Source organism: Thunnus maccoyii, chromosome 19, assembly GCF_910596095.1.
Source record: "Thunnus maccoyii chromosome 19, fThuMac1.1, whole genome shotgun sequence".
Taxonomy (NCBI): domain Eukaryota; kingdom Metazoa; phylum Chordata; class Actinopteri; order Scombriformes; family Scombridae; genus Thunnus; species Thunnus maccoyii.
The window spans coordinates 1,332,324-1,356,272 of NC_056551.1; the positions used below are offsets into that span (position 1 = coordinate 1,332,324).

A 23,949-nucleotide genomic window follows, 5' to 3' on the forward strand; every position below is an offset into this window, starting at 1 on the left:
GCTGGCCTAGTGTATCCGCTACCTTCTTCCCAACAGCAGCAGGGATAAAAGGCCGTTATCAGGGTGGTTGAGATCCTTAATATTTTTCCAGCTTTATTCTTGCAGCACCTGGTGTAAATATCCTTCAGGCAGGGTAGAGCACCACCTATTGTATGTTCAACCCAACTAACCACTCCTTGCAAGGTCCTGTTCAATGCCGACCCCTTACCAGGCACTGATGTTCTCTGAATTATGAGATTTGTATTTCATAATTTTGAGATTTGGTTCATAATTAGTAAATATGGATCTCATAACTGAGACGAATATCCAGGAATTAGGAGATTTTGCTTGTAGTCACCACATGCAGATTGTGGAATTTGTATTGGAAAAACTCCATATTGTCTAACAAAAACATTACCACTGTTCATGTAGAGTTGTAAATATGAACATTATTCTCTTAGTTATAAAGCGACATTGCAGATAAATATTTAAAAAATACATGGACACACTTACAGTACAGTACACATAAGTACATGGCAACTGAAAGCTAAATCTGTATATCAGACAGTTTTCAGCAGGACAACACTAACACATGCTTTCCTCAATTAATACTCAAAGTTACAGAGAATTGGCAAATCAAGCCGCAGCTGTTAGAAAGATCAAATCTATCAGTGGGGCTGACAGAGGCGGTATGTTAATATGACTCATTCTTCATTGGGCTGATTGATTTTGGGTCTCTGTCAGCCCAGCAGGGTGTAAAGATGTGAACATGTCCCGAGGCCTGACATGTGCTCAAGACTCAAGACATGTGACGCTTCAGATCTGGCTCATCATCGTCATGTCAGCCTGTCTTCACTACAGACAGCAGAGACACTCTTAAACTGTTGTTTGGAGTACAGTGATCTCATGTTTGGCTCAACTCTAAACTGCTGCTTAAGGGGTTGGGTTTAAGAACACTGTTTATAACTAGCCCAGCATATTTGGCAGTGTTCTTAGGTGGGAAGCTGGTGAGGGATCATCTCTTTGTTCCTACTGGTCGTTCCGGGGGGGTCCGTACAGGGGAGACTGAGATCTGGAGGATCTACGAACATCTACACAACAAGCTGCTGGCCTCATCTGAGTGTTGAAACAGCAGTCAGTAGCAAAAAGCTGTGCACACAAAAAAAAGAATCTTTGTGATATTTTAACTTTGACTTTCCTCCAACTTAGACACAGCAGATGTTCAATGTCTTTCATCTTAAAATCACAGAATATTCCATCGAGTTGTTGGGCAGCTGTTTGATGTCTCTCTCTCTGTCTGGTGTCCAGGTCTGACCCTGCTGATCCCATACCTGCTGACCAACAAGAAGAGGTGGAAGGACTGCAAGATCCGCGTCTTTATCGGAGGCAAGATCAACAGGATTGATCACGACCGCCGAGCGTAAGTACTGCGCCTTCTCCCCGTCCACTACACACAAGTAGATCATACAAGTATGTGGTACTTGTATCACACCTGATGGCAGATATGAACTCTTTCAAAATGATAACTTATTATTACCAAAACCATAAATGCACCCTTGAATTGTTGTGAAATTGGAAAATATACTACAACAACTCCTACTACTGCTAATAATGATAATAATTATAGATAATAATAATTATTAAACATAGAAATCTTGTTTGTGACATTGGCTGAAGCCCTATAGAGTGGTTTGCATTATATTCTATGACTATTAGTACTTATTATTCTGTCTCTAATGGGGCAGGGAAGTGGAGGTGGACATTATGAAAGCAGCATCCAGCTTTTTAGCAGTGAAGACAGTGCAACCATCTGCTTTCCTTTCAGCACCACACTCCTCTGCTCAGCTGCTGCTGACAACATGACACACACACACACACACACACACACACACACACACACACACACACACACACACGCACACACACACACACACACACACACACACACAGTGTCTGTCTGTTGCTACAGATATGCTCTTTTAGGCTGCGTTTGCACAATTTATTTATTCACACGTCAGAGGTAAGAACTCGATATATTCATGTATAATGTGTCTTAGATGCAACACAATATACAAATCTTGACTGTTTTATGAATGTACATTATGTTATGCATATTCACACTGGTAAACTGTTAACATAAGTGCTTCAGATGTCAGTATGCAGACTTAAAGGTGGTGCAAATGCACGGTTTAAATAAGAAAATAATGAGTTGTAAATCCTTGGAAAGACATTTACACCTACCATTTGTACTTGTACATTTTACATTATCTTCAAATCAGAAATTGGCAGTGTTGAACCTCTGGAACATTTGGTTGATGTCTTTGGCACACACAGTGTAATCAGGATTTAACACTGCATCGGAAGGCTCATTTATCTCTGTATGACAAATAGACACATTTTAGTTGTTTATAGTTAAGTTTAAATTTTAGAACAGCAAAAACTTTGATACTACAGTTCTTAACTGACTTTACTAAAATCATCTTCTGTGGGCATCACATGTGAAATGTATGGTCTCTAAGTCTAAAAGCTGACTTCCTGCCTCGTTAATGAGGCCACCAGCAGTTTGTTGCTTTTTCTGAGTCAGTATAGTTAAGATTGATTTCCCGCTTTCAGTGAATGTTTTGTTGCCTTAATGTTTGTGTTGAAGTGATGTCATTGTCATGTGGTCATGTAGTCCATTGCAAGACCTGTTTTGGAAGAAACTCTTGTGGTGCATTTAAGGACAGCCTGAACCATAAGTTCACTTGGACAGGAAGTAAAGGCGACTAGATGTTTACTCTGAAAGATTAGTCTCCAGTAAATTTCACCTCTCACTGCATAGAGTAATGAAGCTGAAACCAATGTCTACCTGGAAGGAAGGTCATTCATTGTAGGAAGACTACCTTGTTTTTGAATTTTTCAAACACAACTTTTCTTTAATTTCTAAGAAATAAGTGAGTGCAGACAACAAGGAGGTGAGTGTCTGACAGAACTGACCTCTTTACCCAATGAAGTAAAGTTGAGATATTAATAATAAAAGTAGATAACCCTACATAATGTACAACCTTTCACTTGTTGTTGAAAGTGGTCATCAATAATGCAAATTACAATTAGTGGTTCATTGATCATCAGTCGATCATTTTAAGGAGGCTGCTAAACACACAAACATTGCAGTCACCCATTTTTGGAACAAGACATCCTGTCTGTTGTGATCTTCCTGGATCAGACCTCTATCACAACTATTAGTGTTTGACCAGAAATAGTCATTTCCTTGTCATTGTGTGGAGAAGCTTCTGTCCTCAAATCTCATTACTCTGTTAATTATTAGCTTTGTTGATATGAAGATGTTTACACCGGACAAACACTTTTTCAAAATTCTCTTGCAGTGTCTTCAGACATCAGTTTCCCATGTCTCTTATTTATTAATGTTAAAGGAATGCTTTGTTATTTCTGAGAGTGAGATGAGAATATGGACACCATTCTGACATTGGTGTGTTAAGAACAGAGTAGCAGGCTGTATTAAGAGTGGAAGCAGGGGGAAACAACTAGCCTGGCTCTGTCCAAAATTCATAAATACACCTGCCAACATCTCTAAAGCTGTCAAACTTGTACATTAACAAAAATATTTTTAAAAGTTTGTGGTTTTAGGTAGAGTTGCTTGCTGGAACTATGTCTTGATGAACAACAGTGTATCATCCAGGTATTTCTGTGCAGAGTGGAAAAGATTCTGGTCTGGGTCTCTGTACAGACATAATGATAATACCTGGTAACCTTACTGTGACAAGACTGTAAGAAGTCACTGCACCTAACTGTTGTTCAAAAAGAATTAGTTTGAGCATGTAACTCCCCCTAAAACCACAAACTGTGCTCATTACTATTCTGTTTGTATACAGATTCAGATATATCATGAAAATCAGTGAGCTCTACAGGTGTTGGAAGGTGTTTTTTTTTAACTTTGGACAAGCCAACTTCCCCCTGCTTCCAGTCTTTATGCTAAGCTAGGCTAAAAAACATCCTGACTCTAGCTCCATACTGAACACACAGACATGAAACTGATATTTAAGATTAAAACAAACAGTGTTTTTCACAAGCATATTTAATGATCTAATATTTCCAATTCTATCTGTATCTGTGTAAACCCTCTGACATCATTTGTTTTCAGCAAAAAAGGCATCTCAGCCTCTGCTGTCCTTCTCCCCACACACACACTGTCTGTCTGTCTGTCTGTCTGTCTCTCTCATTGTCCCCTACAGCTGCCTCCTGCCTCCTTTTGTTGGATAAAATTAGTTTGGTGCTAGCAGTCGAGCCTTTTATCTCTGTGTGCGAGCACACAGCTCTATGTGCACTTTGAAATCCCCTTTGTGTTTGTTTACTGCAAAAGCACAAACTGGCCACTTCAACAGATATCTGACACCTCAATGTTTCCCTGTCAAACATATTCAATTTAGATCTGTTTATTCAAATGTAATCTTTTCTCTCTTTTCTCTTTGACAGTAGGTCTATGTACATATGTTAAATATTTAACTTCTGCTTAAGTTGTCTGCTTTATCATTTGAATGATAACAGACAAAGCCACAAAGTCACATTTTCTCACATCTCTTTAGTCGTGTCTCTCCATGCAGATAGTTTTGGCCTTATTAGTCCATATTTTGAGATATCTGATATGAGGCAGAGATTTCTGCCTCCACCAGAGTACAATAGAGCTGAATTGAATTTAGTTTGTGCTCAGCATTGAAAATAGATGTGATGTCACAGTTCTGATGAGGGAAATAAATGTTGAACAAAGAGATCCAAAACGTTAAACAGCCTCTAATTCAGCAGTTCAGTCGTATGGTAATTTAATAATAATATTTGGTGTGAGCTCATTCCAGCTCACCCTAATTATAAAGAGAATAATTGATATATGCAATACATATAATAAAAACAGTAATGAGCAATATTAGCAAAGTATAAAAACTTACAGAAGTGAGATAAACTACATATAGAGCATTATAAACTGGATATTTGAAATATTTAAAAGTAAAAAACAATAATACACAGTATGTATATATAATATGAAACACATAAATATAGAAGTATATGTAATATACAGTACATATACATAACCATGCACACATAGACTGAGTATAGTTGGATACTCATAGTGTAGTATTTAGATTTCAAAGAAGGGGGGCTTGGTAAGAGAAGGCACTACCACCTACTGATGTTTATTTATTTTTGGCATTTTGAGATTGTAGAGCTCTAGCAGGTATATAAGTGACAAGAGATGATAAGTAGGATGGTGCAAGTCACCCTATTGCTCTACTGCATTTTTAAAAATTCTTTTTTTAATTGTCCATCATGAGTCTGGCAATGTTACAGAAGTTCAAAGCTAACTCTGTGGAGGACTCCATGAAGTACTGAGAGCACTGTATACCTCATTACATACAGGAAAATAGTGTACTTTTAACTCCTCTACATTTGTTTTTATCTGACTAGTTACTTTGCAGATTGAGATTTTACATACAGAACCCATGAACTCATCTACCTAACAATATATAAAGTCATTAAAATGATCTGCGCCTAAACCACTACAATCACACAATAATATATCTGTAGTAGTAATAATAACACTGACAGGTGTCATCTGCAGACTAATGAGTACTTTTATTTTGGTAAAGTAAAATAATATTTAGTCTACCCTCACTGATGTAAATGTAATTTAAAATTTAAAATACATCTCAGTATAACACAGTAGAGTTCAATAGCAGCACAAACTCAAACTCTCTAAAACTCACTTAAACTCAAACTAAACTCTCTTAAACTCAAACTAAACTCTAAAACTCAAACTAAACTCACTGAAACTCAAACTAAACTCACTTAATCTCAAACTACACTCTCTTAAACTCAAACTAAACTCACTTAATCTCAAACTACACTCTCTTAAACTCAAACTAAACTCACTTAATCTCAAACTACACTCTCTTAAACTCAAACTACACTCTCTTAAACTCAAACTACACTCTCTTAAACTCAAACTACACTCTCTTAAACTCAAACTAAACTCACTTAAACTCAAACTAAACTCACTTAAACTCAAAGTAAACTCTCTAATTTGAGTTTGAGAGTTTAGTTTGAGTTTTAGAGAATTTAATTTGAGTTTAAGAGAGTTTAGTTTGAGTTTTAAATTCTCTAAAACTCAAACTAAACTCTCAAAAACTCAGATTAAACTCAGACCAAGTTAAACAAAAAAACTGAACATAAGAACTGCCATGAAGAGAAGATGTATATTACAGGCTTGTTATAATAGCACTGCATTGGCTTTAGCTAGCTGTTAGTGTGCTTAATGAACTAGACATTGAGTATATAATAAATGTATGTATATTATGTTTACAGTGTGTTCTTCTGCCCCCAAGTGGCCAAAAATCAATGAGTTCAACTTTAAGTTAAGGATCTCAATACTTCTTCCACCACTGATGATGATGGTAATGATGATGATGATGATAGTAGTAGTTGTAGTAGTTCTTTTTCAGAGGTCATATTCATGGAAAACATAGTGGTTTAAATATGCCCCTGTATGTTAGATATTGCTTTTAGTACTGAGTTTCTTTGAAGTCAAAGCTAAAGGAAATGCCACAGTGCTCTCAGTAAAGCCTGTCCTACCTACCTCCACCCTCAAAACCTCCATGTTCAAACAGAGCTATTTAAAGCAGCTTCCCCTGGCCTTCAGGATGGCTCATGGCTCTTATCTCTGTCCACAGCTCCTTGGATTGAAAATGTCTTGCAGCTGATTTCCAGCATTTACCCCAAAGCTCTTTGTTTTTTGCTTTTCCTGTGCAGGATGGCCACTCTGCTGAGCAAGTTCAGGATAGACTTCTCGGACATCACTGTGCTGGGAGACATAAACACCAAGCCCAAGAAGGAACAGTAAGTCTTCCTCAATAAACTTCAAAGAGCAAAGCTTTTTTACCAGCTGAGTCATGTTTTCATAGTAGTGTGTTAAAAGAACTTCTTCTCACCATGCGTGCTCTACTGGGTGTGCAGCACTTACTGTCAATTCTTCAATACGAACCAGTCAAATAAAGGCTGGTGGCTAATGAAGGCCAGGTAAAAAACCTTGACCTGTACTGTGATGGTTTAAAGAGTAAATTCAGCATAATGTCCAATTCCATCAGTATAACAACAGAGTCACGTTATTAGGGCTGCAACTAACAATTATTTTCATTATCGATTAATCTGTCGATTATTTTCTCAATTAATCAATCAGTTGTTTGGTCTATAAAATGTCAGAAAATGGTGAAACATGTTGATTACTGTTTCCCAAAGCCCAAAATGCAAACTACAATATCTTTTGTCCCAACCAAGTTTGCAATCGAAACACATTATGAAATCATATTAATCATAGAAGACCAAAGAAACCAGAAAATATTCACATTTAAGAAACTGGAATCAGAGAACTTGGACTTTGTTTTTTCTTAAAAAAAAAAAAAAAAGACTCAAAATGACGACTCGATGATCAAAATAGTTTGCAATTAGTTTAATAGTTGGTAGCAAATCGATTAATCAACTAATCATTGCAGCTCTATAATGTTATACTCACCACTCTGCTGCTCGCACTTTCTCATTTCAACACTCACTCATTTCCATTGCTTCTACTTGCTGTTTTTTTTAATCACTGTTAATGAAATCATCACTTCCCGCAGATGTTTCACAGTAAAAGCCTACCATTGAGCCACTGGAAGGCTTTTGATGTGAAATAAATGTGCAGGAAGTGTTGAGTTTTATTCAACAGTCGTAGAATGAACTGAGAACAGTTTTCTTAAGAGAAGAGAAAGTGTTTTCAGTAGTGGTGAGTATTACATGACTGTGTTGCTGTACTGATGGAATTAGTGCTGTGGATGTGGACATTATACTGAATTTATCTAGACAACAAGTCAACATGGAGGAGGTGTTGAGTTTTTGTATTAATTGGGGATCAAGGGGGATTAGAAATGAAGGCCTGTCTGTATTATGAGCTTGTTTCAAATGAATTCCTGGTTCTCTCTGCTGTTGAGATAAATAAAGTCATCGGCGACTGTTGGAGAATTTCCAGGACAACCACACAGGTCTCAACTATTCCTTTGCTTAAAGCATTTCTATTAGCCACTTATTTAGAAACAAAGGTTAATGCTTTTCATCTTTTCACCTTTCCATCACACTGTAAATGTTAAGTATGGAAGGTCAAAGTTCAACCTTAAACTCTGCAAGAGTGATGGAGACAGTATAGCTTCAGGAATATGTTGTAAACCTCTGTCCAACACAATCATCATGTTCCCCTATCGCAGCAGTTGGAAGTTGGAGAGTAAAATGTTATTGTAACCAAAAGGAATGATTACTCATGCTATAAAAATAAGACCTAAGTGTCATCATTGCTGTCCAAAAAACTCTATTTATGTCTCTGTATATAAAAAAGTAAATGAAATATGCAGCAGCAGAAAGCAGAACAGAAATCCACCTTCAGCAGTGTGTTGAACTTTACCCTCATCTGGTCCCCTAACATTTACAAAACTAGAATAATTCTGTCTAAGATGACTGACATAGAAGAGCAATGTTTATTTTAATGGATAGACTTTGTATATAAAAGTATAATATTTGACCTCTGTCAACAACCTGCATAAGTAAATGATGATAGATGGATGAGTGGATGGCCAGTGAGTCACTGGCACCCTCTTATGGTCTGTTTGTGTAAAGACATGATGGTGAGTAATAAGAGCTCTGGCTCAACCTGAGGCTCAGAAAAAAAAAGTAAGTTTAGAAGTAAGTTGGTGACAAACAGTGAGAGTGCATAAAAGACTGTGTATATACTGTATGTAAGAACAACAGTGTTGTTTTGTCTATTTGCTGGAAGTTAAAGGATGATTCCAACTAATTACAATGTAAGTTTCATTTTATTAGTTTCGTCCATCATTGCTGTCAGTAATAATAATATTATATGTTATTTGCTGAGATCTCAACACAGTGACCTCACTAAAAAAACAAATATATAAAAAAAATCAAGTTTCAACAAACGTAATTTGTTCAAATGAATTTGAACACAGTCCTGGTAGTGTAATCCTAAACTGCCTCTGCTGCCTCACTGAGTCACAAGCTAACAGGTGACTTCACATCTATTGTCATGGTAATGTTACTGTAAGGCAGCTGCCTTGGTTTCCTATATCCATGATTTTTCCATCTATGATGTTCATCTAAATTGCTTCTTCACATTACTTCATAATGATCTGTCCAGCTCGGCTCCTGGTCTACATGTTTTATTAACAAAGAAGTTTACTGATAGATCATCAGGTCACTCAGCAGATCAGAGTAATTTATGAAAAACACACTGTTGGAGTAAAAGACAAGCTCTGTTGTCCTTGTCCATCATGAATTTTGAACACATCATTATGGTGCAAACATTCAATTTTTTCCACATTTGAATGATTTTGGAATAAAAAGTGACAGCCTTCCCCTCGTCTGAGTATTCCCTGAGGCTGTGTGATGCTGCTGGCCAGCTTGTATGAGTGATTAACCATGAGGCTGCTGTTGTTGTTGTGCAGCGTGACGGCCTTTGAGGAGATGATCGAGCCGTACCGGCTGAAGGAAGACGACATGGAGCAGGAGGCAGCTGAGAGGCTGAAGAACAGCGAACCCTGGAGGATCACTGACAATGAGCTGGAGCTCTACCGCGCCAAGGTCAGCACACTGCCACTCACTGCTCACCAAATCAATATATATTATGTTGTTTAGTCTATTTTAGTTTCAGTTTAATCAGTGTTGAACAGAGTTCCATATTATCACATCTTCCAAAGACTTAACAGCACAAGAATAGTTCAGAGGAGTGAATGCTTCTCTTATCCACTGCAGCTTAACTCTGTAAACAGTTAGAGTGGAAACAGTTGACTGTGAGCCAAATGTGTGTGTGTGTGTGTGTTTGTGTGTGTGTGTGTGTGTGTGTGTATGTGTGTGTGAGCTGTTCTGCTGGCTGGCACTTGCTTTTAGAGCAGCTTCTGATAATTATCTGGTAAGCTGATACCTGAATGTTTGGTTGTTTGTTTTGCTTTTCAGACTAATCGTCAGATCCGACTCAACGAGCTGCTGAAGGAGCACTCAAACACAGCCAACCTCATCGTCATGTAAGCTGATGCTCTGTGTGTGTGTGTGTGTGTGATCTTGTTAATGTAATAGTTTCAGTAAGGGCTCTTCTATGCTCTTTGTAATGAATTAGTTTTTCATTGTAAGTAATTGATTGTACCTGCTGAGATATTGTCATCACTCCTGCTTCAGTAGTAAAGTCTCGTCAGGAGATTTGCAGGGACGTTACAAAAGACTAATGGCCCTAAAGACGGGCTTCAAAATACGTTTTTGTTGGAAAGGCGAGCTGTGTCCAACAATATTTGTAACTTTCCAAAACCAAAAATCTAACCGTCACAGCCATTGGTTATTGGTCAGTTGAAAGGAGCCACTGAATTTTTTATCATCCACATTTGAACAATGACTATGTCTTACCTCGCTCTATAACAACCACTTCTCACCTCGCCCTGGAACATGTGTGAACAGTTCTGCCTTTAGACGTCCCTCTGCCTTAAGGCCATGTTCAGACTGAAAAAAACACAAACCCTCATGTGTGATAAAGTCATAAAGTACGAGACTGATAACAAAGAAATCACTTGCTTCAGGAATATTTATTCTGATATTAGTATTTCCATATAAGAATGTTAAGTTACTAAACCAACCACACATATTACAGACAGACCCCCCCTAACTGTATATAAAGCAGCTACAACAGTAACATGCTGCTCTAACACTGATGCTTCACTATTAATAATCTAATGATGTCATATATAATAATATATCAGTCAGAGGGACCAAACCACTACTTTTACTGCAATACTTTAACTACATCAAGCTCATAATACTTATGTACTTTTACTGCAATACTTTAACTACATCAAGTTCATAATACTTATGTACTTTTACTGCAATACTTTAACTACATCAAGCTCATAATACTTTTACTGTAGTAGGGATTGTCATGCAGGACTTAATGGAGTATTTTCACATTGGTGTATTGGTGTCCTTTAACAGAAATGGGAGATGCTAAAAGTTCAGCCGTAGAGCTGTAGTGTCAGACGTGTTGATCAAAGCTCACTAGTGTCTGTCCTCTCTGTCCTCCATCTCTCCTCTGTGCAGGAGCCTGCCGTTGGCCAGGAAGGGCGCGGTGTCCAGCGCTCTGTACATGGCCTGGCTGGAAGTGTTGTCCAAGGACCTGCCGCCCATCCTCCTGGTGCGCGGCAACCACCAGAGTGTCCTCACCTTCTACTCTTAGACAAGACACACAAGGAGAAGAACATCCAAGTCTCACATCCACTTTCTGCCTCTGGGAGCAGACCCACATATATACACACATCCCAGTTCCAGTCCAAACCTAAAGGTGCACCACATACACTCCAGAGATGCTAGAAAACACAGCCATTGATGGAAACAGTGCTGGTTATATGAATAAAAGATGAAGGAAGTGATATTGGTTGAGATGGAAAAGCCCTACAAGATGATGGAGAAATGTCAGGGTTGGGGTGGTTGTAAAGTCGCCCCACTCTGCTCCCTTCTTTCTATTTATTCCAAAATGTCTGGGTTTTTCTCTTGTAGCTCTAGTTTCTTCTAATTTCCTCATGAAAATTTCATATTCGTCAAGTTGATTTACTCTCAGGCTCCAAAAGCAGTCGTGCACAATGTTCACGTTGTTGTTCTCATGATATGGAATATCTTTATGTCATATTTGTTAAGTTAATTGGACCAGTTGTCGTGTTTGTGATGCAGCAATAATCACCCTGTTGTTTTTCCTTCAATATTGGGAGAGAACCATGCAGAATGCTTTGCAACACCTTCTAAAGCCTTATGGATGTGCCTTCCAGTTGAATCAGATGAAATAATTAATCTCTATCTAGATTGACAATATTATCTATTATATTGGTGGATAATAGTTTTATTGAGTTTTAAATGTGATTCTTTCTTAGTTGGAGCATTGTATTTATGCGAGTGGATTGCATGAATTTAATGAAGGGTGTCCCCCCCTGATGGCATGAAGAATCTCTGTCATCTCTCTTTCTCTCTTTTACCCTAATCAACATGTGTTTTGGGCCATAGTGTTTTTATTTTTATTCACTTTTGAGTCTTCCTTTTTAAAGCTGTTGTATATTTACGATGGCCCCAGCTACTCAACACAAGACACAATTTAGCTTTTAGGCACAGTGCCTAAAAAAAAATGTGTATATGGGTCTTAAAATTAAGATCTTATATGTCAGAAAAGATGTGAACCTAGTTTTTCATCAGCCTTGTAAGGTGAAAAGACTAGCTCTCCCATGTAGCTGCTGATAGACTAAAGTGTTTCTTTCGATGACTTTTTGTGTTTCTGTGTCCACATGTACGGTTCTTCCCCTGAAAAGAAAGTGCGCTACCCAGCGAGCTAGTTAAAACCTTGCCTTAATGCTAGAACTAACGATTGTCATGGGTTCCTTTTCTCTTATAAGCCATACTGGCTGGACGGTTTGTGGGTAAATGCAGATAGTGATCCGTGAGTAACATGTTCGAAGTGTTTTCAGCACAATTGTCTTCTGTACTGTATATGCATCTTCCACCTGTTGTTAGTCTGTTACATTGCTTACTGTAGGTCCGCTTGTAGCTGGGGAAGTGGTCATTTAACGTATAACCACTTTGCCAGTGTTAGCGCCGCAGTAGACTTGAGTTTTTGCACTCATGTGCTTGTTTGCCGTCTGGGTATATGATGGACTGCTGGTCTCCCATTCCCACAAAGCCTAGATGGGCAGAGAGAGTGAACGCCATGCGAGTTTCACACTGGAAGACTTGCAGGCAGGAAGAATGTGACATTAGAATGTGTCAAGGCTGAGTGAAGATATACCTCTATGCATATGAGCTTGTGTTGCGTGAGTACTTGTAATAAAAGTCCATCACTCCTTCATGTGAAAAGATCTACTTGCCTCAGTTCATTTAAGGGGCACTATAGGCACGTCCCCCTCCTGTACTCTGTAATGATCTCCTTAAAAGCACTGGCTTTATACAATGTGGAGCACTTTCAAGGGTACAATGCCTCCAAGAAGAAAGCCATGTATCAACCATTTCAGTTTCAAACACTGACGTTCTAAATAAGTCAAATTTTATTACCTGTTCCATGCTCATGGAGAATATTGACTCCTGATTGGCCAGTCTGTGAAGTATTTTCTCTGATGTAACAGTCCTAAATTAAAACTTGTTTCAGCTGTTACTATGCTACAACCTCTACTTTTTGGAGCGGTAAAGTTATATTTATTCTAAAGGTGTCCTCAGACTGAACGCAGATTAAGTTTTAGAGGCAGCAAGAATTCAGATAAAGTGGGAAAAAAACCTAAGTATAAGCAAATTTGCTCCTGGCCACATCCACGCCAGAGGCTGTATGGATTTATGAAAGTACAAAAACAAAATAAAAAATGAGATGGGTCTGCAAAAGAATGTGATCAGTAAGTAAAGTCAGTCAATTGGCTGTTGAAGGCAAATAAACATGAGAAAAACACTAATTGGTCAAATTTTTGCTAATAACTTGAGTCAGAGATGAGCTTTGCATTCAGTCTGAACACACCTTAAAGTTAGCGAAGGTGGTGCCAAGATCAATTCTGGGTTTGAGGCCACAGTGTAATAATACTCTGCTAGCTGTGCAGTTTATCAAAATAACTGCGCAGTTCATCATGGATTATCCCTGTGTCCAGTGTTTGTTAATGTAAGCCACTGGACCTAAGCTGTTTCCTAGCAACACAATTCAGAGGAAATTTTGCCTACTCTGGATTATGGTTATAGTTTAGAAACTGCCACAAAACTAATGGAACAAACAGGGTTCTTTTTATTTGTTGTGTACTTTTTCTCTGCTTCCCCCCCCAGAAACAGGCAGTTTCAGCATTTATCTTGTTACTTTCGTGTATTCTGACCTTTACTGTATGCAGTTTCAAAAGAGGAATGTGATGCTTAGGTTAGTTGAATGTACTGTATAATAATGAACACTACGCTAGGAGTTAGCATACATAGTCGTCTTTTGTTTTCCATTCTCATGTATATGAATGGTTTCCTGCATAGACTGCAGCTCGCACAGTGCTGTGTGTCAGCTGCATTGTGCTGTTAGCATTCACACAGCTGCATCCATCACTCCTCACTCTACACCTGCACAATGTGTAGGCTCAGACTTTTGATATACATACACATGTGTGTGTGTGATGGGGGAGGGGTTGTTATAAGTGTATAAATGCATTCAGTATATATACATTAACTATATACACAATCAATCTCACCAGTGTATTTAATACTTTCCAAGTTTGTGAAAAGCATGTTCTGGGTGAGGAAACTTTTTAAACTTTGAAGGCACAGTGAAGGACAATCCCTGGTTAAGTTATAGCGCACACTAACAGCCCAAGTGTCAAAATGTTTGTATCTAGATGTAAGCAGAGGTCTGACCTGAAGAAAACCCATCAACCTGATGTGCAGAAATTACTTTTCAAAAGAAGAGACTCAGTCCAGAATAGACCCAAAGATAATCAAACCTGAATGAAATATTGTACAAAAAGATCTTGGTTAAAAAAACTCATCTACTCAGGCTGTGAAAACAGTTACATACTGTCCTCTGTGGCTCTGGAGGAGCTTTGTCAAGTCTGGGAAAATAACCCTGATGATGTCACAGTGATGTCATCAGGGTTATCTTGGACTGGTCTGGACTTTACATGTTTTTTAATAAATAATAAAATACTATGAACTAAAAAAGATTTACTTGCAATCTGGGAGTGGAGAGTTTAAAAGACATGCAGGCAGGCAGACAAGGTCAAAGGACAGATGCTGTTGATTTGCATTATGGGAAATGTAGGATCCAGAGTTTGACCTTTATCAGGGACTAAAAGTCAGGATATCTCTGCTTCTTCTGCTTCGGTTTTGACCGTTCTATTTTCAATGCATGTCTCTCACAAGTTCCCCAACTGTATGTAAGCCAAACTAAATCACTGGAGTGTCCCTTTAATTGGCAAGTCACTGCTGCACATATTAGTATGTACAAATATACATTTACTGGTAGTATGCATTTGGGTGAGTGCAGGATTCAATATATCAGTGAGCTAGAAGGAGGTTCTGACGTTTGGGGGCACTACTGTATGCTTTAACAAAATCAGGGAGTGTTTCTTTAAACTGTTCATCATTCTGCTGTGAAGCACTCACTCTTTTACTGTTACAGAGCAACACCATTACAAACAACAACACGGGTTTCTCTATATTTGTATATTATAGAAAAAAAATATGCCTATATATATATATATATACATATATATACATACACACACACACACACACACACACACATATATATATATGTGTATATATATATATATATATATATATATATACACACACACATATATATAAATGTATCAGTCTGACCTGGAGGGGATCTTTGTCTTTGATATGTCACATTAAATGAAACAAGAAAACCTCCTGTCAACATTTTACAACCAAATAATAGTGTTTGTGTGTTGTTTTCTTCATGATTGTCCTGATAGATGACTGACAATACTACTGTGTTCTACTGAAGAAACCAAATGTCACCTGCACTCATGTCAGCCACCATGTCATCTTATGACGGCTCCTAATCATTGTATGTATTTTTTTTTGCCAAAGCCCCCCCTTTCTCTCCAGTCCCCATCCGTCATGTGTCGAGCCATGATGATAGAATATAGTGTAAAGAAATCATAAACTGGTCTTTGTCCACACAGCAAACATGAACTAACCTGTAAATAAACTTCGTAGTCTTATGGCATAAATTAAGGGAGTGGAATAATAATGTCAAAATTCAATATGGAGAAAGATATTTATTTTAGTTCAGAACTTTCTCCGTTGTTTTTTTCTTTTTCTTTAATATTTTGGTTTTGGTTGTAAGTTAATTTGCATGTTGATCTTTTTTCTTTTTTTTTTTTTTTGCCTTTTGATTTTAGCAAATTGTGTCTTTTTCTCTTTTTGAGTCTGTATTTCTATCTTTTCAATGCCTTTTGAAGAAAAGACATGACGACAAAAGCAGATCAAACCTGTTTTCTCCTGCTTTCACACAAACGTGGATGGAATCGACCCAGCCGGTTGAAGCAGTAATGTTTTGATACACTGTACTGTTAACAGTCACAGATATGCTTTTTCTAACATTTTAACATTTATGATTACCAATACTTTGTACATCTTTATTGCAATAAATAAATCAAATGAAATCAGTTACATTCAAAGTCTCCTTTCATTCTCTATAATTTTTTTATCCTGCACTACAATGTATTTAAGTTTTATGAAGCTTTTGTAAAACTATTGGTTAACATTGATTAAATGAACTTTACAGTGTACAAATGTGCAGAACAACAATCAGATCATTTAAAGGAATCCATCTGCTAAAGCTTAACATCAGTTCAAGACACTTCTTTATGGAAGTTGCAAACAATAAAAAAAATACATCAAAATTACAAAACTAAACTAATGATGAAAAATAAATGAACATATATTTACAATGATATGCTTGTTTGGTTAGACCTTCGTGGCTTTGGGGCCTCTGGTAAAAATATTAATTACATAAGCTGAGAATGGCAGTGGTCACTGCACGTCTAACCACACCCAGGATCACTGTTTTGATGTGGTTAGTAGTGTGCTTTGTTGCACCTTTAACCACACCCGACAATGATGTCAGTGTACTGACACACCCTGGAACACACCTGTACATCACTGCAGCGAGGTGACAAGTTCAACCACTGGAGGTCAGCAGAAACAAGATTTTCAGTTGGTGTGACGTTACTCTGTAGAGCCACTTTTCCAGTGTTAGTCAGTGCGTTTGTCTGTTCTTCCAGCTCTTTGGCACAGAGCCTGATATCTGTAGGTCAGATTGCTGTAAAGTCTGCCTTTGATATTCATATTCCTCAGAGGATCAATCCTTGACCACCTTTAAGTCAAAATGTTTACTTATACACATGAAATATCAGAATGTAAAGTGCAGATTGCTGAAATGTCTACTTCTAGTTCTCTGTCACATTCAAATAAGAACAGAACTATATATGACCATCACAAGAAGAGGATAGGATCATGGCAAACGTCCTCATTAATCAGTCTTTCTTTTGTAGAACCACAACTGGCACTATGATGACAATAAGGACTGCACAAATAGACAAAATGATTAAAGAAAGCAGTTTACAAAGTTTTTTCTTTTTCTGTTCTGCTTCTTTCTTCTTCAGTAAAGAATCAAATCCTGGTGTGTAGAGATCCTCCAGCCAAAAGTCCAGATCTTTAGGAGTCTTCTCTTCCTCCTGTGAAGACAATGAAAATAGGCCTCAGTATGAAACATCAACATATAGCAAATAAGTCCTGTGACTCCTGTTGTCATGAATACATAGACACACCCGTATGATTTCTAAGTTGTTAGTTTATAACCTGCTTGTATGTGAAGTTGGGGAAAGGTCTTGGTTAAAGCAGAAGTCATAAAAACATATTACCACATGAATGATTACAATACTTCATTATAGTTATTCATGAATTAGAGTCTTATCTATTAATTTTTCACATTTTACTTATTCCTCACTTTGGAAAATTTGATTCAGCACCATAGCTAGTTACTTGATCATGTTAAAGGACAGGTTCACAATTTTTCAAGTGTGTCTTAAAACAACAGTCAGGAACCCAAATGAACATTGAAATATGTTTTTCTTGCTGTAATCATTCCTCCTGTTCATACTGACCATTAGAAGATCCCTTCATAATGCTCTTACAATGGAAGTGATGGGGGACAAAATCCACAGTCCTCCTTCTGTGCAAAACTGTATTTAAAAGTTTATCTGAAGCTAATATGAAGCTTCAGCGTCCAAATGAGTCAAATCAAGTAGATATCTTTCAATGTTACAGTCTTTTTAGTGCCAAAGTTCCTCTTTTGTTACTATACTTCCACCACAGCTCAACAGGGAAACACTGTCTGAGGAAACACAAAGAGGGAATTTGATGCTAAAAAGACGGTAAATGTGTCAGATATCCACTTGATATGACTAACTCAGACTGTTGAAGCCTCATATAAGCTTCACATCAACTTCTAAATGCATTTTTGCACTAAATGACTGTGTGGACACACTTTTAACAGCCAGTATGAACAGAAGGAATGATTACAGAGAGGAAAACCTCTTTAACTGTTCATATGGACACCTGACTGTTGTTTTAAGACACAATTGAAAAATTATGAACCTGTCCTTTAACTGTCACATTTAATTCACAGCCAAAATTGGCAACTGAAAAGTTGTTGTTTTTTTTACTCTTCGGGATGTTTATATTTTATTTATTTAGTTGTTCAGTTAATTTTATTCACAACACGAAGGTCTCCTTATTATGTGTTCTTTTCTTTTCTTTTGTTACTACTAGTAAAAGTAATGAACATTTAAATATATCAAGTATATATTAAGTATATCATATGGAATCAGCCTATAAAATACTCATGGTGTGTTTACACACTGGGTGACAGTACTGCATCATTATGTTAGATACAAACCACCTGCAGAGAAAGAATGAATCTGACAGCTGAATATTGTTTCCAGACTAAAGCAGTTGAGTGCTTATTGCACACAATCATTTGCATAACATGTATCAGCCTGTACAGTTTAATAATGATGATAATAAAAATTAAAACGCAAGTAAAATCAGGAGAGGCTCCAATAAACTATGTTTAAAGAAGGGACTTAAAAGAGATCATTGAGTCAGCTGACCTGATCTCCTCAGACAGATCGTTCCAGAGCCTCAGGCCCTGACTGCAAATGCTCTGTCCCCTTTAGTTTTCAGCCATGACCCTGGAATAGATAAAAGACTTCTGTCTGAGTATCTCAAAGAGGTCAGAGATATAGCAGGGAGAGAGGCCATGAAGAGCCTTTAAAGTAATTAGGAAGATCTTAAAATCTATTCTAAAACATACTGGGGGCCAGTGTAAAGAGGCTATAACAGGAGTGATATGATCATGTCTCTTGGTTCTGGTTAAAATCATGTTTGGAGTTGATCAATAGATTTTTGGTCCAGGCAAGTAAAAGGCTGTTGCCATAATCCAGGGATGAATGTGTGTAAGATGGTCTCTGTGTCTTTAAAAGTTGGAATAGGTGATATTTTTGAAATATTTCAAAGATGATAAAAAATGATTGCACAAGCTTTATGGTGTGCTGCTCAAAACTTAAGTTAATATCAAACCAGATGCTAAGATTCCTCGCAACAGTGATGTGCTGGGAAACAATGACAAGGATCTCTGTTTTCTTTGAGTTCAGTTGAAGACATTTTTTTGACATCCAGTTTTGGACATCACAAAGGCAGTCGTTAAGTGAACTCAGCAATCCAGGGTCTGTGGCTCTAATAGGCGGGTATATTTGCATGTCATCAGCATAACAATGAAAAGAGACCCCATGTCTATGAATAGTGTGCCTAAGGGGAAGCGTCTATAAGGAAAATTGGTCCCAAGACAAGCCCTGAGACACACCATACTTAACAAAAGAAAATGAAGAGACAGTTGCTCATAGAGAACCTCCTCTTCAACTGCTAAAACTGTAGCAGATATCCCCACCCAGTGCCTCGGTCTGTCTGACAGGATGCTGTGATCGACTGTGTCAAAGGCTGCGCTAAGATCCAGGAGTACAAAGACTGAGCACACACCATCATCAGCAGGCATTAAAAGGTCGTTGGTAACCTTGAGCAGGGCAGTCTCAATGCTGTGACACTTCCAGATTGAAACTTTTAAAAAATGTTGTTATTTTCCAGTGCAGAGAGGAATTGCTTGGACACAACTTTGAAATCGGTCTATAGTTTTGAGGGAGGGAGGGATCGTACACAAGCAGTTTAAATATAATCAGAGACACAACCATTAGACAAGGAACTGTTAAAAACAGAAAGCAAGAGGGCCTGACAGATTCCATGACTTTTAGTGAAATCTTTGTTGGTATTACATCAAGAGGGCTGGAAGATACTCTCATATATGACACTGTTTCTAAAAGTTCGGGTAATGGGATAAAACTGGCTCAAACCAGACCTGCTCAAAGATTATTGGAGTTAAACAGGATCTGAGTTATTTTTGTGACCAAATGATAAGGAAATCAGCGAGCATATCGAATCCACCTGAGCATGTCTTAGCAGGTGAATTCTGATCGCTGCCTTCAGGACGTTGCTGTTCCTCTGAGTCCTTTATCCCCTCCTGCTGTCCCACTCTCAACTCCTCATAGAGGTGTTTTGTTAAATGCTTTTTATGCTTATACAGCATCATTACTTTCTGTGTCTTCAGACCGTATCCTTTCAGATTCTTGTTTATAGTTATTAATTTCTTTTGTCAATTCCACATATAGTTTTTTAAGCTTGTAGCCTTTCATTGTTTTTTCTTTCTTTCCTATTAAGTGTGTGTGTGTGTGTTGATCAAGGTGGTGAGCTGTTGTATACAATAGCCCTTAGCCTACTGGTATAAATAAAGTTGTATTGACCTGAATGTATCAGCTAGTTGGAAACATTGAAGACATATGCTTCTTAAAAAATCAAACATTTACATGATTAAACTGAGAAAAGGGGAACAGTGAGCAGGTAAAACAATAAGAGCCCATAAAAACGATATTGGAGAAAACCAATAATTAATTCTTCATATTTAATCGACTGATTGATCAGGTGACTCATCTCTGGATCTCGATGCTTACATGTATCCGTGTACAGTCTTTTAATGATGTTAACAAGGAACTATTTTTTCCTCATCAATAATGACTAGGCTGAGCAAACTTTAGTGGTGCCAATTCCTCTGAGAATTTACAATTTATTAAATCATCAGTTGCCTGCATTTGTGTTTCCCTTCATCTGTCCAGCTGGCTGTCTTTTTTCCTTTGCACCAGTCCGTCCCTCAGCAAACCATTCATCCTGTCAATCAGCTTCTCTTCTTCTCCCTAGATTACCTTTAAATAGTCTGCGAGGTTGCCGTGGACTGTTTGTGTGTCGTACTCCCTGACAGTCCAGGAAGGCTTGGACTTCTCCTTGTCCACTGCGTCCATTGATCTCATGTCCATGTACAGAGGGTTCGTCTTAATGTTGGACTTCAGAGTGACTGGAGTGATGTGCTTCTCCAGATATCTGTCCACAAACACCACAGGAGTGCCCTCTGGTGATGGAGGCGACCTGCTGTCAGTCTTCACCCTTTGCTCCCTCTGTGGAGACAGTGAGGCAGAGACGTGAATTCTCACCACATCCTCCTTTAGGCTTTCAACACTTACTCCAGACAGAGAGGAGACACAGGAGACATATATGCATGGCAGCCTAATTCAGAAATCTTTTGCATTGGCTGCTTTTATACAGGAAAGTAGAATCGTTGTAAGCAGGCGTGAATTGAAATGATACCTTCTGTCGTAAAACAGTACATAGTCTGGGATATGCCTATATACAATACCTACAGCAATCTGCCTGCTAGACTGAGTTTGGCCTGACGGTGGTGCTAGAGGGAAAGTCAGGAGTAACCAAACCTTGGGGATTCATCCTTTGGGAAGCATGAATGTCCAAACCATGTCTTCTTGCTCTGGACCAAACAAATCATTTAAACTCCATTTTACACAAGGTCAGTTTACTCGTGTGTGGGGGGAATACCCCTGAGACAAGATGAGTTAAAGCTACAGCGTGTTGTGTATTTGAGCAGTTCCTTGTTAAAAAGTGAGTGAAACGTAGCAACCACACAGTAACTATCCCCCTGTAATATTTACAAGATGCCTGTTTTTCTTTTTTTTTTCTTTTGATGCATGTGATCAATTATTTTTCAGTGGGCTCTTTGTGACTCCAGAGAGGATAAATAAACCCATCAGCTCAGTGACTGGAGTTTGATTTCCCTACACGGGTCAATGTAAGGCTGATGATGCATCATGACATCACCAATGAAAGAGATGAGGTCAGAGTTAAATAGTAATCGTATCTTTCCTCAGCTTGGATCAAATGAACAGAACTACAGGTTTACTGTAGAGGTGCAAATTCCCTAAATAATTTACAACGGATCAATAACCAGAGTCTTCACTTCACTTCAGCTCCCAGCATCTCAGGATCAAACATTATAGTGTACTCCTGTCCTGTGGATATAATGACTGATTAATACTGAATGCGCACAATTCCAGACTGTGATGATGAAGATATGTCAGACAACTACTCAATGCACATCATAAATAATGTATCTGTAATGTGGAATAACATTTAAGGAATCGAACACAGTTATCTGTTTGAAAGGTGAGAAATATACACACACACACACACACACAGCAGAAGATGAACACAGTGGCTGTAACACAGCTCTGACCTGGAAGTAGACCCTGTTCTGCCAGTGTCTGTGACTGGACATGACTGCCCCGACCTGGAACATGCCGTGTGTGGCCGGCAGCATCCCTACATCCAGCTGAAGGAACTTCTCCGGGTGGTTGTTGTTGGGAAGAACAGAGATGTCCATCCTGGCTCTGTTGCTCGATCCACACTGACTGCTTCACCCGCCAGCAGCCCGGCTGGATGCACATGCTCACTACAACATGCACGGTCTGTAATAATTCATGAAGAGCAAGATATTTATGAGCCTGTATCACTTGCAGGTGTGTGTAACCCAACCTGACCATTAAGAGGTTGACGCTAGAAACCAACAGTGGAGGGGTGGAGAGAGGTGGAGAGAGGTGCAGGCCTAGTGCCTTAGTTTACTAAACTACATCCATGCCGGTGAGTATTGTGTTACGTAAAACCTGCTGCTATCTCTACAGAAGAACTACACTACTGTGGCTGATGCATGACACATGACACATGACAGACTATGATCCTTGATCCCTCATGTCGTTTCTGCTGTGCTGTCAGTGAAGCTCTTTGGTTCAGAGTAAGACACCTTCATCACTACTGGCCACATAGCTCTGAAATACATCATGGTGACCTCTGACCTTTTAACTGGCACTATCCTCAGGTCACAGTTTACTGCTGATCAACACTTTAGTATGTTTAAAACTAATGACAGATTTCTATTCATTTTGCTACAAATATTCATGATCATAAGGTTCCTTTTCCTCTAATGTCACCATCAGCTCTAAACTTATTGCACTTTAGTACAGGACAAAAACAACAACAACAAATTGGCAGATTGCCACAAAATCCTAAGAGCAGAGCTACAGAGAGGATGAGCTTTTAGAGTTTAATCACCACATGAGCCTTTCTCTAGCCTCACACACTTGTATAAATGCTGTTGTATTGTAAGGTATAGACAGTGGTGGAAAGTAACTAAGTACAGTTACTCAAGTACTATACTTAGTGATGCTCCTTTATACTTCTACTCCACTACATTTATTTGACAGCTTTAGTTACTTTTCAGATGAAGATTTGACACAATGGATAATATAACAAGCTTTTAAAATACAACACATTGTTAAAGATGAAACCAGTGGTTTCCAACCTTTTTGGCTTTTGACGTCTTACAAAAAGCAGTGTGTAGTCGGGGTCACATTTCACATGTCTATGAGTTGTTAACAGCTCCACCAAGTAGTGATTTTTCCCTCTAAACTTCTCACATGCTTTCATTTCAATAAATGTTCAAATGATCCAATATTTCAGCAAAAATCAAAGATTAGAGAAAAAGTCCAAACACTGAAAACAGATTTGTGTATCAGAACTTTGTTTTTTCTTCTTTCCTCTCCCATTAATCATCTCACGACCCCTCAGATTTATCTGCTGACCCTTTGGAGGGGCCCGACCCCTAGGTTGGGAACCACTGGACTAAACTAGCTAACTGTATATAAAGTAGTTGAAACTAGCTCCTTCTGTATACATTCATGTACCATCAATGCATGTTACTAACTTTGCTTCTTCCCCGGAGTTTTTTGTGCTTTCTCATCTCACAGGAAACCCTGGGTTGCAGGCCGAGCCTTCGCGGTCCTTCGCAGTCCTGTTGGTGTCCTTCCCCGGCTATTGCTG

The 23,949-nt window shown here is 38.3% G+C and overlaps 2 protein-coding genes across 2 annotated transcripts in view; one reads left to right on the top strand and one right to left on the bottom strand.

Annotated features, from left to right (window-relative positions):
- slc12a2 (solute carrier family 12 member 2) overlaps positions 1-12,938 on the top strand; it is a 72,234-nt gene extending 59,296 nt beyond the window's left edge. The window contains exons 23-27 of the mRNA XM_042394384.1: positions 1,288-1,399; positions 6,778-6,864; positions 9,510-9,645; positions 10,018-10,085; positions 11,143-12,938. Coding sequence (XP_042250318.1) covers positions 1,288-1,399; positions 6,778-6,864; positions 9,510-9,645; positions 10,018-10,085; positions 11,143-11,278 — 539 coding nt within the window. The 3' untranslated portion in view covers positions 11,279-12,938. The remainder of the gene's footprint in view (positions 1-1,287; positions 1,400-6,777; positions 6,865-9,509; positions 9,646-10,017; positions 10,086-11,142) is intronic.
- Positions 12,673-22,456, bottom strand: LOC121886105 (major intrinsically disordered NOTCH2-binding receptor 1-like). The gene is made up of 4 exons (XM_042396026.1): positions 22,310-22,456; positions 20,934-21,182; positions 17,189-17,291; positions 12,673-12,764 (listed from the first exon to the last, which is right to left on the bottom strand). The coding sequence occupies exons 1-4, from the start codon at positions 22,454-22,456 to the stop codon at positions 12,673-12,675; spliced, it is 591 nt and encodes a 196-aa protein (XP_042251960.1).
- Positions 22,457-23,949: the final 1,493 nt, after the last annotated feature.